This window comes from Garra rufa, chromosome 3 (assembly GCF_049309525.1).
Source record: "Garra rufa chromosome 3, GarRuf1.0, whole genome shotgun sequence".
NCBI lineage: Eukaryota > Metazoa > Chordata > Actinopteri > Cypriniformes > Cyprinidae > Garra > Garra rufa.
The window spans coordinates 13799134-13813352 of NC_133363.1; the positions used below are offsets into that span (position 1 = coordinate 13799134).

The 14219-nt window shown below is 36.1% G+C and overlaps 1 protein-coding gene across 2 annotated transcripts; it reads right to left on the minus strand.

The window, feature by feature from the left end:
- Positions 1 to 1369: 1369 nt before the first annotated feature.
- On the minus strand, positions 1370 to 11060 carry LOC141330918 (B-cadherin-like). 2 transcript variants are annotated; one of them, XM_073835719.1, is made up of 16 exons: positions 10901 to 11060; positions 10672 to 10786; positions 8475 to 8701; positions 7738 to 7875; positions 7488 to 7643; positions 5693 to 5840; positions 5412 to 5584; positions 5203 to 5331; positions 4918 to 5103; positions 4589 to 4833; positions 4079 to 4224; positions 3780 to 4001; positions 3460 to 3678; positions 3025 to 3155; positions 2160 to 2303; positions 1370 to 2067 (listed from the first exon to the last, which is right to left on the minus strand). In XM_073835719.1, the coding sequence occupies exons 1-16, from the start codon at positions 10949 to 10951 to the stop codon at positions 1861 to 1863; spliced, it is 2637 nt and encodes an 878-aa protein (XP_073691820.1). In that variant the 5' UTR covers positions 10952 to 11060; the 3' UTR covers positions 1370 to 1860. The 2 variants fall into 2 exon arrangements, with proteins under 2 accessions (XP_073691820.1, XP_073691819.1); XM_073835718.1 differs by having other exon boundaries at positions 3780 to 4004; positions 10901 to 11059.
- Positions 11061 to 14219: the final 3159 nt, after the last annotated feature.

Genomic DNA, 14219 nt, shown 5'->3' on the forward strand with positions numbered 1-14219 from the left:
TGTTTTGCTTCAATGAAAGGTTGGAATTTTGTGATTTTTTTTTTTTAAATGTAAAATCAAAAGGATAATCAATTCAGATTAATTTTCACAGCTTTCTTTGCATATAAAGCTGCAATCAAAATATTTAACCTCCCAGGGACTGCAGTACTTTACAAGCTTTTCTATAAAGATCCAAAATTGTATACAGTTTACTGGCATATTAAAAGTGATAATGCCAATACATAATGTAATGTTTTTGAGTTAATGGATATTTTTAAATAACTTTTAAGCTATGTCATAATAATTCAACCCCTAGTCAACATTTCTTTTTTGAAGTATCCATTTTGACAAGAATTGTGATGCCTTGTGGTGCAAAGACTAAACCTGCTGATCAGTGGACTTTTCTTGCAGGACAGCCATCCCAAAGTATACATTCATAGAATGTACTTAAATGGGCTGTTCAGTCACCATATTTAATTCTTAAAATATTTGGTTGAATTTGAAGAAAGCAGTGGAAATGTGAAATCTAAAGATTATCAGTGATCTGGATGCTTTTTCAGGTGAGGAATGGGCCAAGACTGTAGTACAGGTGACAAGCTTCTAAGACCTTACAGGCAGTGTTTATTTGTGAATAAATGATTCTGGACCAAATTTCACTTTTGGGGGTTGAATAATTTTGAAAATAAATGTTTAGAGCCAATTGGAATTGTAATACAGTTCCTCTAATAGTTTACTGATGCCTTTGTTGAAATGTTTTCATAAACTCTAAAAGCATACACTGCAGAAAATCCCAACTTCAGATGTCTTCATTCCAGTATGCAAAACTTGCTTCTCACACTCGAACTAAAATTCAAATCCTGCTCCGTTTTTCTTGTTCTTTAAGCAGTTTCAGTTACATCTTCTGAATCCGTTTCACAGCGTAATTGCAGAATTACTGAGCAATTGTAACTTAACAGCATATACTGACTATAGAATTAGGATTAGTGGCTTTCCTTTGCATAATTCACTGTTCTTACTATACTAAGTATATGGAATATATTAAAAGATCACTGTTAAAAAAAAAAAAAAAAAATCCAGAGTGTGACTCAAATGAACCACAATACAATAAACCGTCAAAACTATGATGAGCCTATGTTTCAGTATAGTAAGACATGTTGCAGACTGAACACTGAAACAAGAGTAAAAGTAATTTGTTTAATAAAATATGCAGTGTAAAACAATGCCTAAACAATAACTATAAAACGTGTATAAAAAAAAATAAAATAAAATAAAAAATTAACATCCTTGCTGCTGAGAGGGAAAAAAGCACAGAAATAAGACACCTGCAAATATCATACAAAAAGGTTTTGAAAAATCAGTGCTTTTCAAAAATGGTAAATTTACAGTATAATTAATGCTTTAGATCAACCTTTAATGCCAAAGTTAACAAAAGGTAACAAATGTTGAAAGAATGCTAATTTTGCAAAAAACATTACATAAAATATACAGGCAAACAGCTTTGGGACAAACATATTAAGCTGTATTAAAGCTCCTTACCCCATGAACAATTAGAGCAAATATTGAAAGTCTTTTCGAATGGGAGCTTCATTTAAAGAGGGGACAAGTGGGTGAAGAAAAAAAAAAAAAAAAAAAAATTAATAATAATAATAATAATAATAATAATAATGTCCCTCCTAAGACTGCTCCCATGAAAAGAAAACACTTCAAGTCAAAGAATATTTGTTTATGCTGATGCATGACCAGTGCTATTATTCCAGTTCCAACTTTAAACATAGTATGCAAATCACCAGGCCATAACGCGAAATATAAAATTCTCATAGTTTTGCACTTATAAACCATCAATGTGCCTTCTGCGCAGAGGAAAAAACAAAAAACAAAGTCTTAATCCTCTCCTCCTCCATACATGTCTGCCAGCTTCTTAAAGCGTGGGCCCCACTCATTGAGGAAGTCATAGTCTTGGTCGTGTCCTGAGCTGGAAGAGTTGAGGGAGCTGAGTGAACCTGCATCTGAGCCTCCTCCTTCATAGTCAAACACCAGGAGGGAGTCGTATGGGGGTGCTGTGGGGTCGTTATCCGCAGCCTTCAGATTCTGTGGTACAAAGAGATGTGTTATTGCCATACTTAAACCTTGTAATAAAGAGAGATATCAAACAGAGACTTTAAGACAGTAACATCACTTACATCATCAATGAATGTCCCAATCTCCTCAGGGTTGGCTGGTCGTGGTCTATACTGAGGTGCTGCCAGGAAAGTGGGCGCCACATCATTTCTGAAAACTTCAGGTCTGTTGTCCAGGCCACGATGCAAGACACTCAAATCATAATCCTGTGCAGAAAGGGTTTTTGTTATAAAAGAACTGCAAAGAGGAAGCAAACTATTACACAGCATGCAGAAAGGATTTTTAGTATGTGACCCTGGATCACAAAACCAGTCATAATGGTACATTTTTTGAAATTGAGATCTACACATTATCTAAAAACTGAATATTTGGCTGAGATACAACTACAGTAGACAACATTTGAAGTGGATCAATTAAGTTAAAGTTGTCCTAAAACCAAAACAATACTTGTTCTCGTCTTAGGACAACTTTAACTTAATTGATCCACTTCAAATGTTGACTACTATATTTTAAAATCTGGAATCTGAGGGTGCATTAAATAAATAAAACTTCACCTTTAAAAGTTGTCCAAATGCAGTTTTTACCAATGTATACTATGAATCAAATTTAAAATATTTTTACAGTAGGTAATTTACAAAATATCTTCATAGTACATGATCTTTATATAATATCCTAATGATTTTCGGATGCATGTATATATGGGAGATGATCATTTTGACCCATACAATATATTGTTGGCTATTGCTACAAATATACCCATGCAACTTGTGACTGGTTTTTTGGTCCAGGGTACAGTCTCGAGCCACATTTTTTTTCTAAACATCAAGAAAATCAATATCTATCGCAAACTACTACAAATGTAACTGCACACTAGTTGAGATCATTGATGACAATCACCCTTTAAGTTTTCCAAATTGAAAAACCAACCTGATCGTCCTCTCCACCACCTTCCTCATCATAATAGTAGATGTTGTCTCTTATATCATCCTCAGGAAGGAGGGGTTCTTTTTTGGTACCGCGCTTCTTCCTCATGAACAATAGCAGTAGAAGGAGGAGCACTGTGGTACAAGGAACAACAAATTACAACAGCAAACTTTAAGAGTAGGTGATAAGCAGAGACTAAAAAGTGACTAAAGAGGACACAGAAAATTGGACTGCTCTTGATCTTATAGAAGGAATACAGTTTAGACATTGAATACATGTTTGAAATAGCATACTATGAATACTCAATTTTTGCAACTAACGACATTTGATAAAATGAGCAGTATACAGAGCAGCCACAATTCATTTCTTTAGCCCCATTTGATTTGACTACCAGGAGGAACATATACACATACATAATGACTGGGAGAAACTACATACACAGCAGAGCCAAGATTCCTCCCAGGATCCCAAGAACTCCAGACAGTGGTATTCCTGCTGCCACTTTGTTAATACAGTGGACTTCTTCTCCTGTGCACTCACACACAGATGCGTGAATGGAGCTGTCCTGATACAGTCTATGTTGATCATAAACTCTCAGGACTACATTGTATTCCCCCTGCTCCAACTGAGTCTTGAGTTGAAGATAAACACCAGTTGCTAAAATAGGCACATTATAATAGTTAGACATGTCACCACTACCAGCCAGTCATTTAAATCTGTAACGAAAAGAAATTCTCCTCAAAACAGTAAATGCTCACATGTGTCATTCATCGAGGTGGACCAGTTTTTACTAGTTTCTCCTTGGGTTTCAACGCTAAAGGGTGCAGCAAAAGGAGGTCCGTCTTTGTCCGTTATAGAGAGAAGAACCGGCGCTGATCCACGATTGCAAATTTGTATACTTCTTTCATTAATAACAGGTGGGTTGTCATTTACATTCTCCAGTTCAATTAGCAGGGTTCCTGTGCCGGTCGCAGGAGATGCTGCTGCACATAAGCACAAACATATTAGAAAAACGCTACACTGCCAAGAATTCCTTCAACCAAGAAACACAAATTACCATCATCATCTACGGCCAAAACAATAGCTCTGTATTTGCCGCCTTTGACATAGGCAGATTCTCTATCCATAAGGTTTCTGACTTTAATTACTCCAGTATCTGGAGCCACACTTAGCCAACCAGCAGGATCATCACCCATTCTATACCTGGAAGAAAAAAAAAAAAGTTAAAACAAAGTGTTTAGCAAGAACAGCTTAAATGTTGGTTTGACCAGACTTGTCTGAAGGTTTAAACACTTGAAGTTCAAAGTAAATGCATTTTAAAGACATATGAGATTTGATAGTGGGAGGGATATATGCCTTGCTAGGTAGCTGCTAGACAGTAGCTAATGTGGTTCTCAGTAGTTATACTAGTGAAGTGAGGCTAGGGTAAGAGACAGCCAGATGCTTTAATGTCTTCACACCTAGCCCATTTGAAAATCAGGATAGGTCCCCCACCCCTGTTCACTATAAAACCTTGTAAGCTCTAGAGAAATCAGTGAGGAAAAAAAAAAAAAAAAGCATATCTTACGTTATCTTCTGTGTTTTTCCAGTGTCTGGATCAGTGGCTGTATAAATAACCAATTCAGTGTCGACTGCCACATCTTCAGGTTTGAAAATAACCTTCTCCTTTGGATTGAACTCGGGAGGTTCATTTACATCTTGTACATCGACTGTGACTGTGGCAGTGGAAGTGGGCAAAGAACTGACAAAAGGATCATCGTTCTCAACAATCACAGACAGAATGTATTGCTTGGTCTTCTCAAAGTCCAGGGGCTAAAACAGAAAAGGAAGCAACATTTACTAAGATATGTTATCACAAACAATTGCCTGGGCAAACATATGAGTAACACACCGTACCTTTACAGTGGTGATGATACCCTCCAGCTGGCTGGGTCCAGTACTGACATTGAAAAACCCACCCTTGTCACCACTAATAATCCGATACTTGGTTGACCAGGCAGGGGATCCTACTTCATCTCCATCAGTTACTGTAAGTTTTGCTACTACAGCCCCTACCCTATTCTCTGGGACGGATGCGACGTACTAAAACAAGGAGATGTATAGTATATGTATAAGTATTATTGAGTTCAAACACTTATAAGTGGTATAGTATAGCATTATGAATACATAAATATACATTACCGAGGTTTGTTCAAACTGAGGAGGGCTATCATTGCTGTCAGTAATCGTAATAACAGCTGTGCCAGTGGTTGACAAACCATTTCCTTCCATGTCAGCAGCCACAATTAACAAAGTATATCTAGGCCATTGCTGAAAAGGAAGACAACTGATGAGTTTGTTTACATGAAGTCATTTTATCATTACTTTAAGATTGATCAAATTTCACTTACCTCTCTGTCCATGCCTGTTTCTCGCACACGAATGGTTCCAGATAAAACATTGATATCAAACATGTTTGATTTTGGAAGCGGTGGATCCTGGCTGATAATTGCATAGTTGACTATACCATTGTGCGTATCAGGGTCATCTGCATCAGTGGCTGTGACAGTCATAAACTCATAATCTTCGGGGTGAGAATAAAGAATAAATTACTTGGTAAAAGAGGCAGAGATATATGAAGGGAAAACATTTCTAAAAGCTATTTTTCTGACAAACTGCACCATACACCTACCTTTTGCAGCAGCTTCATGAACATGTCCATTAAAAGGGTTTTGAGTGAACACCGGCTTATTATCATTTTGGTCGATCACATTGACGACAATATCCATTGGTTTTTCTTCTATACCACCCACATCACGTGCTTTAGCATGAGCTATAAGCTGAAGAAATAAAATAAAATAAAAATTTGAACATGTTAAGGAGCAAATACTGAATGAGTTTCTTTAAAGCCTTTTAGTCCACATTAGCTTTGAGAAACTGATACTCAAGCGTAGTCCTAAAAAAAAAACTGACTTCATCTTTAGTACAGTCGTGGCCAAAAGTTGAGAATGACAAATATTAGTTTTCACAAAGTTTGCTGCTAAACTGCTTTTAGATCTTTGTTTCAGTTGTTTCTGTGATGTACTGAAATATAATTACAAGCACTTCTTACGTTTCAAAGGCTTTTATCGACAATTACATGACATTTATGCACAGAGTCAGTATTTGCAGTGTTGGCCCTTCTTTTTCAGGACCTCTGCAATTCGACTGGGCATGCTCTCAATCAACTTCTGGGCCAAATCCAGACTGACTGCAACCCATTCTTTCATAATCACTTCTTGGAGTTTGTCAGAATTAGTGGGTTTTTGTTTGCCCACCCGCCTTTTGAGGATTGACCACAAGTTCTCAATGGGACTAAGATCTGGGGAGTTTTCAGGCCATGGACCCAAAATTTCAACATTTTGGTCCCTGAGCCACTTAGTTATCACTTTTGCCTTATGTCACGTTGCTCCATCGTGCTGGAAAATGCATTGTCCTTCACCAAACTGTTGTTGGATTGTTGGAAGAAGTTGCTGTTGGAGGGTGTTTTGGTACCATTCTTTAATCATGGCTGTGTTTTTGGGCAAAATTGTGAGTGAGCCCACTCCCTTGGATGAGAAGCAACCCCACACATGAATGGTCTCAGGATGCTTAACTGTTGGCATGACACAGGACTGATGGTAGCGCTCCCCTTCTCCAGACAATGCCCCAAACAATCGGAAAGAGGCTTCATCGGAGAATATGACTTTGCCCCAGTCCTCAGCAGTCCATTCACCATACTTTTTGCAGAAGATCAATCTGTCCCTGATGTTTTTTTTGGAGAGAAGTGGCTTCTTAACAAGAATTGAACCTCTTTCCTTGAAGTTCTTGATGATCCTATAAATTGTTGATTTAGGTGCAATCTTAGTAGTCACAATATCCTTGCCTGTGAAGCCATTTTTATGCAACGCAATGATGGCTGCACGTGTATCTTTGCAGGTCACCATGGTTAACAATGGAAGAACAATGATTTCAAGCATCACCCTCCTTTTAACATGTCAAGTCTGCCATTCTAACCCAATCAGCCTGACATAATGATCTCCAGCCTTGTGCTCGTCAACATTCTCACCTGAGTTAACAAGACGATTACTGAAATGATCTCAGCAGGTCCTTTAATGACAGCAATGAAATGCAGTGGAAAGGATTTTTTTCAGGATTAAGTTCATTTTCATGGCAAAGAAGGACTATGCAATTCATCTGATCACTCTTCATAACATTCTAGAGTATATGAAAATTGCTATTATAAAAACTTAAGCAGCAACTTTTCCAATTTCCAATATTTATGTAATTCTCAATTTTTGGCCACGACTGTAGATACACAAATTTAAAATGCAAAGTCTCATGTAAACACACAAAAAGAAAATTGTGTCAAGCCATTTTATCTGTTTAAAAGAGGACAATTTAACAAATTTTATGAAAGATCAGACAGAAATACAGTAAGAAAGTGATTTTAAATGTTTGTGACTTACTTTGTATGAAGCTTTTTTTTCTCTGTCAAGTGGCTGAGTCACAAAAAGATTCCCTGATAATCTTTCAACAGTGAAAATCCCCTTTGGGTCCTGATCTGCTCCTTCACCCGTGATTGTGTATACCATTTGAGTTTCCAGGGCATAGTCTGACTTTATCTAAATACAGAAAGCAATAAGAGACCAAAGTCACTAACAGACAAACCCCTCTCATATCAATCTAATTTTGAACGGTTTTATGATTTTCACTCACCTGGACCAGCTTCATTGGGAAAGGACCTCTGCTATGCTCAGGTACATGGAAAGGAGGAATAACCCATCCTCTCTTTGCTCTCCTTAGACCCGTTGAAGACTTTGGAAAAGTGAGAACCTGATCAGAGGGTAATTCCATCTATTAAAAAAAAATAAAAATAAGAGGATTAGTTAAATGTTAGTAAAAGACACTGGACTACAAACCATTTTTGACTGCAATGAAAGAGAAAACATTTCATAGTACATGAAAAACACATGACCTAGAAAACTTGAAACTTTTGAATATCAAAATGTTTACTAGCAACTCACTACTAAAATTGTTCTGGTAAAAACTGAACATGATTAAATTTTTAGGGCTGCCATTTAATAAACCAAATTATAGTTTGAGAACTTTGTTTCCTAGCCGGACATACATTTTTCACCCATGTATAATAAATGGTCAAGAATACAGAATAGTGTTAAAGTTTAGGACATTTTAGGCATTAAGCTTTAGCACTGCACAAATAAAACATCTGCACTCATTTTGTGTTTGAGACCAATGGACTGCAAAACAAATCACATTCATCAGTATGGATTGTAAATTCAATGAATTTAACACATCTTCAATAATTAGTTGTAAACATGTACAGAAATAGCTAAATACTTCATTTAAAGTACCACACAAAAACTGAAGTGTCCAGTAGAGGTCAGGCTTGCACTATATTGCACAGCAGTTTCTTGCATTAAAGGTGTTTGTACCTCTGAAAAGGAGATGTTCACAACAGCATCATGGACACGCTCAACTTTGACAGATGCAGTGTACTTCTTGCCATTGGAGTCCCAAGCTTGCACAGAAAACACTTTGTGACCTTCATGAAGAGTCACTTGTCTCTTTAGTGTTACAGTCCCATCCGTGTTCACATCAAACCGCTTGTCAACGGACTCAAAGAGCGTTCTTGTTCTTCCATCACAGTTATTGAAAGTAACTGAAAGTTAAAGAAAAGTAAATTTATGACACTTACAATGGTACAGCCTCACTTCTTCACAACACTTTCAAACCAAAGTTTAACAAATACAGGGAAGCTACTTGCCAAGTTTGTTTTTCCACCCACAGTATTGATTGTTTAGGTGATTCATTGTAAAAACAGGCAATTTATAATAAAGATGTCACCCAGCATTTGTTTGAAAGAACAAAACTATGATTTGATGACTGGGTTTTTGAGTCTGACTAGCTGTTTATCCATTCTGATGTTTGGAAATGCAAACGTGTGAGACATTTATGGGAGGTAATTATACCAAATTATTTTAATGACAGACTTTGGCTCAGGCATTTCAAAGTGATAATAAAAATTATTTGAGGCGATGTGCAATGAGATTGGTGTGCAGGTTAGAGCAGAAAATCTGCCTTAAGCACATACATATTTTTTTTTTTTAATGCACTTTATTATTTGTGCACATCTTGGCATTTTCATTCAGAGTTTAACAACATCCCAAAATTTGCATAAAAATATGTAGATGGAAACATAGCTACTGACAGGGCTTTGAGACTACCCTAGAAAACAACAAAATATGGAACTAGCACTGCATTTCCTGGCATAATAAAGAATTTCAATTTGCAATATAAAGTCCTATGTTTCACATGTGGTATAGCTCACAGCCTGCTTTATGTCCTACATTTCTCAACTTCAGAATATTGCTCACTGTGTCAATCCTTTCACCAAAACTACACGGCATAATTCATTTAAACAAACACTATCCCATTAAACAGAGGTTTTGCAATGGCAGTGCTGCCATCCATTAGCTGTCTGAAAGGAAGTGGTGAAAACCAATCAGCCCTTAAGAATAAGCCACCATTAGTGGGACACTAAAAGGATGCTCCCTGCAAGATGTACAGAGATAAACTATAGATCAATGGCAGTAAGAAACCAAATACTGGTAAAACTATTTTAAATGTTTTTAAAACTCAAAACATTAGTATTAAAGGATAAATCAGTATATGGCAGAATAAAGCTATTCCATTCAAAATGGTTTTAGATTATTTGGATGAAGAAAAACATCCTTTAACATCTAAATAATCCACCCTCATTAAATCATTAAATGTTTTAAACTACTAAATGTAGTCATGTTGTGAGATGAGGGGATACAAATCAAAACTAAAACCACATACAATCTTTAAGTGGCAACACTTGTGGAAACTACCTGACTGATGGGGGGGGACAGACATGACACCACTTGCAAAACCAACTGCATTCAATATTAATGTAAAATACAGGGCATTACAAAAATGAAAATAACTAGGATAATATTTCAAAAGATTAAAAAAAAGAAAGAAAGTGAAAATGCTGACTGTTAAGTTTGTTGAACCTAATCTTCTGGTCCCACACCTACAGAAACTCGCTGGATGAGATCATCTAAATTAGTCACATTTCACAACACCTGCAAAGCCTCTGAAATATCATGCATCAGTGAGCACTTAAACATGATATTTCGGTGACTTTGATTTATCTCCTGATCTCACATCCTGACACATAAGAGATCTAAAACGTGATTTAATTAAAGATTTACCGGTTCATCCTACATTATCAAAAAACAACAACAGTTTACCCCAATTACTGGTGTGGTTTGCAGCACCAGGAAATACAAAATTTAAATTCCCTTCCCAGCAACAAAAACCAGGAACAGTATCTATACGAAGTTAAAGAACGTTTAGCGATCAAAAGACTAAAGTTCAGAGTGTTTCACGAACATGTCGAACATTCGGCAACACTGCCTTTTGACGAATCACCAGCCACAAAATCAAAACTTGAGGAGAGACCAGATTTAAAAAAGTTAGCAATAAACACATAGCCTAGAGTTTTAAAAACCGAGTTGGTGTACTTTGCCTTGTTAAACAATATGTTAATATTTAAAACATTTAAACAACGTCCAGTTGCTTTAGGATTAACGAAATGTGTACCTCTTCCTAGTCTTTTCCCCCTGTGAAGGTGATCTCTGTGCACTTTAAAAACGAATAACTCCGACTCAAACCCAGGTGCACATGTTGACTCCTCCGCATATCCACACGACAATACCTGACAAAATTAAAACAAGAAAAAAGGTAACTTATAACAAACCGAAGACTTCGTCGTTCGAAACTGCGCGTCCATTCTCGATATTACTCAACGATCAAAAAGAAAAAAACTTACCTGACAAAGAAAAACGATAACTCCTAATCGCAAAATCTTTACACACGCCATTCGACACGCGAAAAGATTTGTATAATCCTTCAGCGCTTTAATCCTTCGAAGTCTTTAAAATATAACACAGCTGTTCTTTCCACCCTCTCAACAGCCACAAAATGAGGAAATGGTCTTCAGCAGGTAGCTTCGGATCTGACGCAGCCAGGTGACCTCGCCCATCCGGTAATTAGCATGTCCAAATATGGGTATGTATGACTTTTAGACACTCCTATAACACAGGTAAAAAGGGAAGATTTAAGTCTTCGAAAATCCCCAGATTAGTGAACTACGTGTGAAATATGGAAACTGTTCCAAGTGTACGAGACCGGTCGCTTCACACACACCCCAGATAACATCTCACTCAACTCTTCATTGCTCCATTGCTGAACTGAAAAACTCCATTCATGCCTTTTACACTGAAAAATCCCCCTGACACAGGCTGTTTTGATGTTGAAATGGATAAGGAATCACAAATATAGTGGTGGATTTAGAGAACTAGTTTTCTAAAAACAAATATATCAAAATATTGTTCCTGTTAATATGAAAATGTATGTTTTCCTGCAAAATGGAAATTACAATATGAAAAATAAACACATTATAGAACACTTTACCAAGTAAAATGTTAATATGTAGGAAATAAACAGTAAAATACCTTGTACACTATACAAACAGTGTCTGTTCCCAGTGGATCCCATTCACGTGGTCATGTGAACTCATGTCAGAACAATTATAGCTTTAGCTTCCAGTAAATCATATTGCACATCATCTTCCATAGTAGTTTACTCATTTGATCAGTATTTCTCTTGACCCTGATGATTTACTTCAAGGTTGATGCAATTATTATGACTTTTGTAGAGTCATCAGTCCCTTCCCCCAACAATGTCACAATAACCTTCCTAACAAGGCCTATAATGCTTGCTTTGTATATATTATTGACCTTACTACACTTATTAATTCAATGGATTACTCAGATATCCATAACTAATTTGTGAGTGAGAGAACAGAAAACAGCATGTCTGCCAGTGCCCCTTGTTTACTTTCTGATGCCTCAGGCTCCCAAGCCTGTGATTCATAAGCTGAATTTGATCATGAGTTCCCAATGTGATCACAGTGCCATTAATATAAGCATTTTGTTTAAAAAAAAAAAAAAAAAATTAGTCTAGTTTCTGAAGAAAGTTTTTTAAGCTGCTCTATCTTTTGTTTTTTCTCTTTTTGTAAACAACAAGATTGAATGGCTCCTTCATTATCATTGTAATTATTTGTCAGGAGAGAAAATATCTTAGTTTCTGTTGTTTTTGTGAGGGTAAGGTCATTATACATAAAACCATATATACACACAAAACCAACCTTATTTTATTTGTAATTTTAGAAATTACGTTTTGCAGGATGAATGTTCATAATCTGTTTTTCCTCCAACATACAATACTAGGTCACTAAACTGTACTCTAAGAGTAGAGTTACTTACTGTGAGAGTTTGGTTCTTCTCACAAAACTCAAAAATATGAATGTTATTCATCTGACCTTTAAAAACTCTTACAAAGGAACACATTGTATTCTTCCTCTTTGAAGAAACTGAGAGCTGTTGAACTAATTGATGTAATTTCTTGTTTTCTGTACTTTGAGTTTGTAGCATGATGACCACCCTAGTCTTAAAGAAAAATCACTGTTTTATATATATAAACTTTAGAAACAAATACATTTTAGAGTGTTTCCTCAGTGCACCTATTTAAAATTTATCCGAGCACCTAGGAAAGAAGACAATGAATATTTTGTTAATCATTTGTTTGGAGTCAGCTTATCTCAGGCTGTAGATAAGCCCCAGAGGACAAATATTGCAGGAGAAAACATTACGCTCTGAGAAGAATGTGACCAATGCCTGCATACCGTTCTCAGACACAACCAAAGGCTGTTCTGAGTGGTCTATCTTTTAGAAAGTGAGAGAAATAGTTTTTGGTATGGGAACCCTTTTTTTTTGGTTTGAAAATACATCTTCGCATTATCTTCACACTTTCAGTTTTTAGTTTGATTTAAGTTTAGTTAATATATCATGGGTGTTGCTGCAAGAGTAGCCTTGGATTTTAATGTGTGCCTCATTGCCAACTTGATTTCAGTTTTAAGGCTATGACATTAGGTCTAAAAATATGGAGTTATTTTGACTGTTTTGACTGTGTTCAGACTTTTCGTACTAACAAAAATATTTGCTGCTACAAATAATCAGTGCACCTACCTAAAGTCTTAAAATGAATATACAATTTTTTTTTTTTTTTTAAATAAATAAATAAATGTATTATAAAAAAATGAAATATCAAATCAAATATGTCACAACTGTGAACTTTGAAAAATGCTTTAAAAAAAAATCATATTTTCTATTGTGCCTGTGTTTCGTGCGTCAAATTTCTTTCCAAAAGTTGAAATTGACACTTAAAGGAGTAGTTCACTTCCAGAACAAAAATGTACAGATAATGTATTCACCCCCTTGTCATCAAAGATGAAATTATGTTTTTTGAGGAAAACATTTCAGGATTTCTGTCCATATAATGGACTTCTATGGTGCCCCTGAGTTTGAACTTCCAAAATGCAGTTTAAATGCAGCTTCAAAGAGCTCTAAATGCTCGTCTTGTCGAGCTCTACGTGAACTCTGTGTATTCTGGTTCATGACAGTTTGGGTATGTAGAAATACTCCCATCTCATTTTCTCCTCCAACTTTAAAACCACCCTACATCGCCACAGAAGTAAGACCCAGTATTTACAAAGTGAACAAGCAAAGAAGGACAAATGCCCTTTACAAAAAAGGGTTAAACAGCGATGACGGGTGATTTTGAAGTTGGAGGAAGAAATGAGAAGGGAGTTTTTTGACATACCCTAACTGTCATAAACTGGAATACACAGAGTTTACGCAGAGCTAGACAAGACAAGCATTTGAGGTTAAAAAATATATAAACTGTATTTTTTTAGATAAGACCTTTCTTCCTCGGCTGAGATCGCTTAGAGCCCTTTGAAGCTGAATTGAACTGCATTTTGGAAGTTCAAACTCAGGGGCACCATAGAAATACATTATATGAAGAGAAATCCTGAAATGTTCTCCTCAAAAAACATAATTTCTGAAGAAAGATAGACATGAATATCTTGGATGACAAGGGGTGAGTACGTTATCTGTAAATTTTTGTTCCGGAAGTGAACTACTCCTTTAAAATGTTTAGCAGATAATAAAATTTCAAGAAAAGGTTTATCACATCATAACAATGCAAAATTAAAGGACTCACAATTGCAGCTCATAATATTTTAA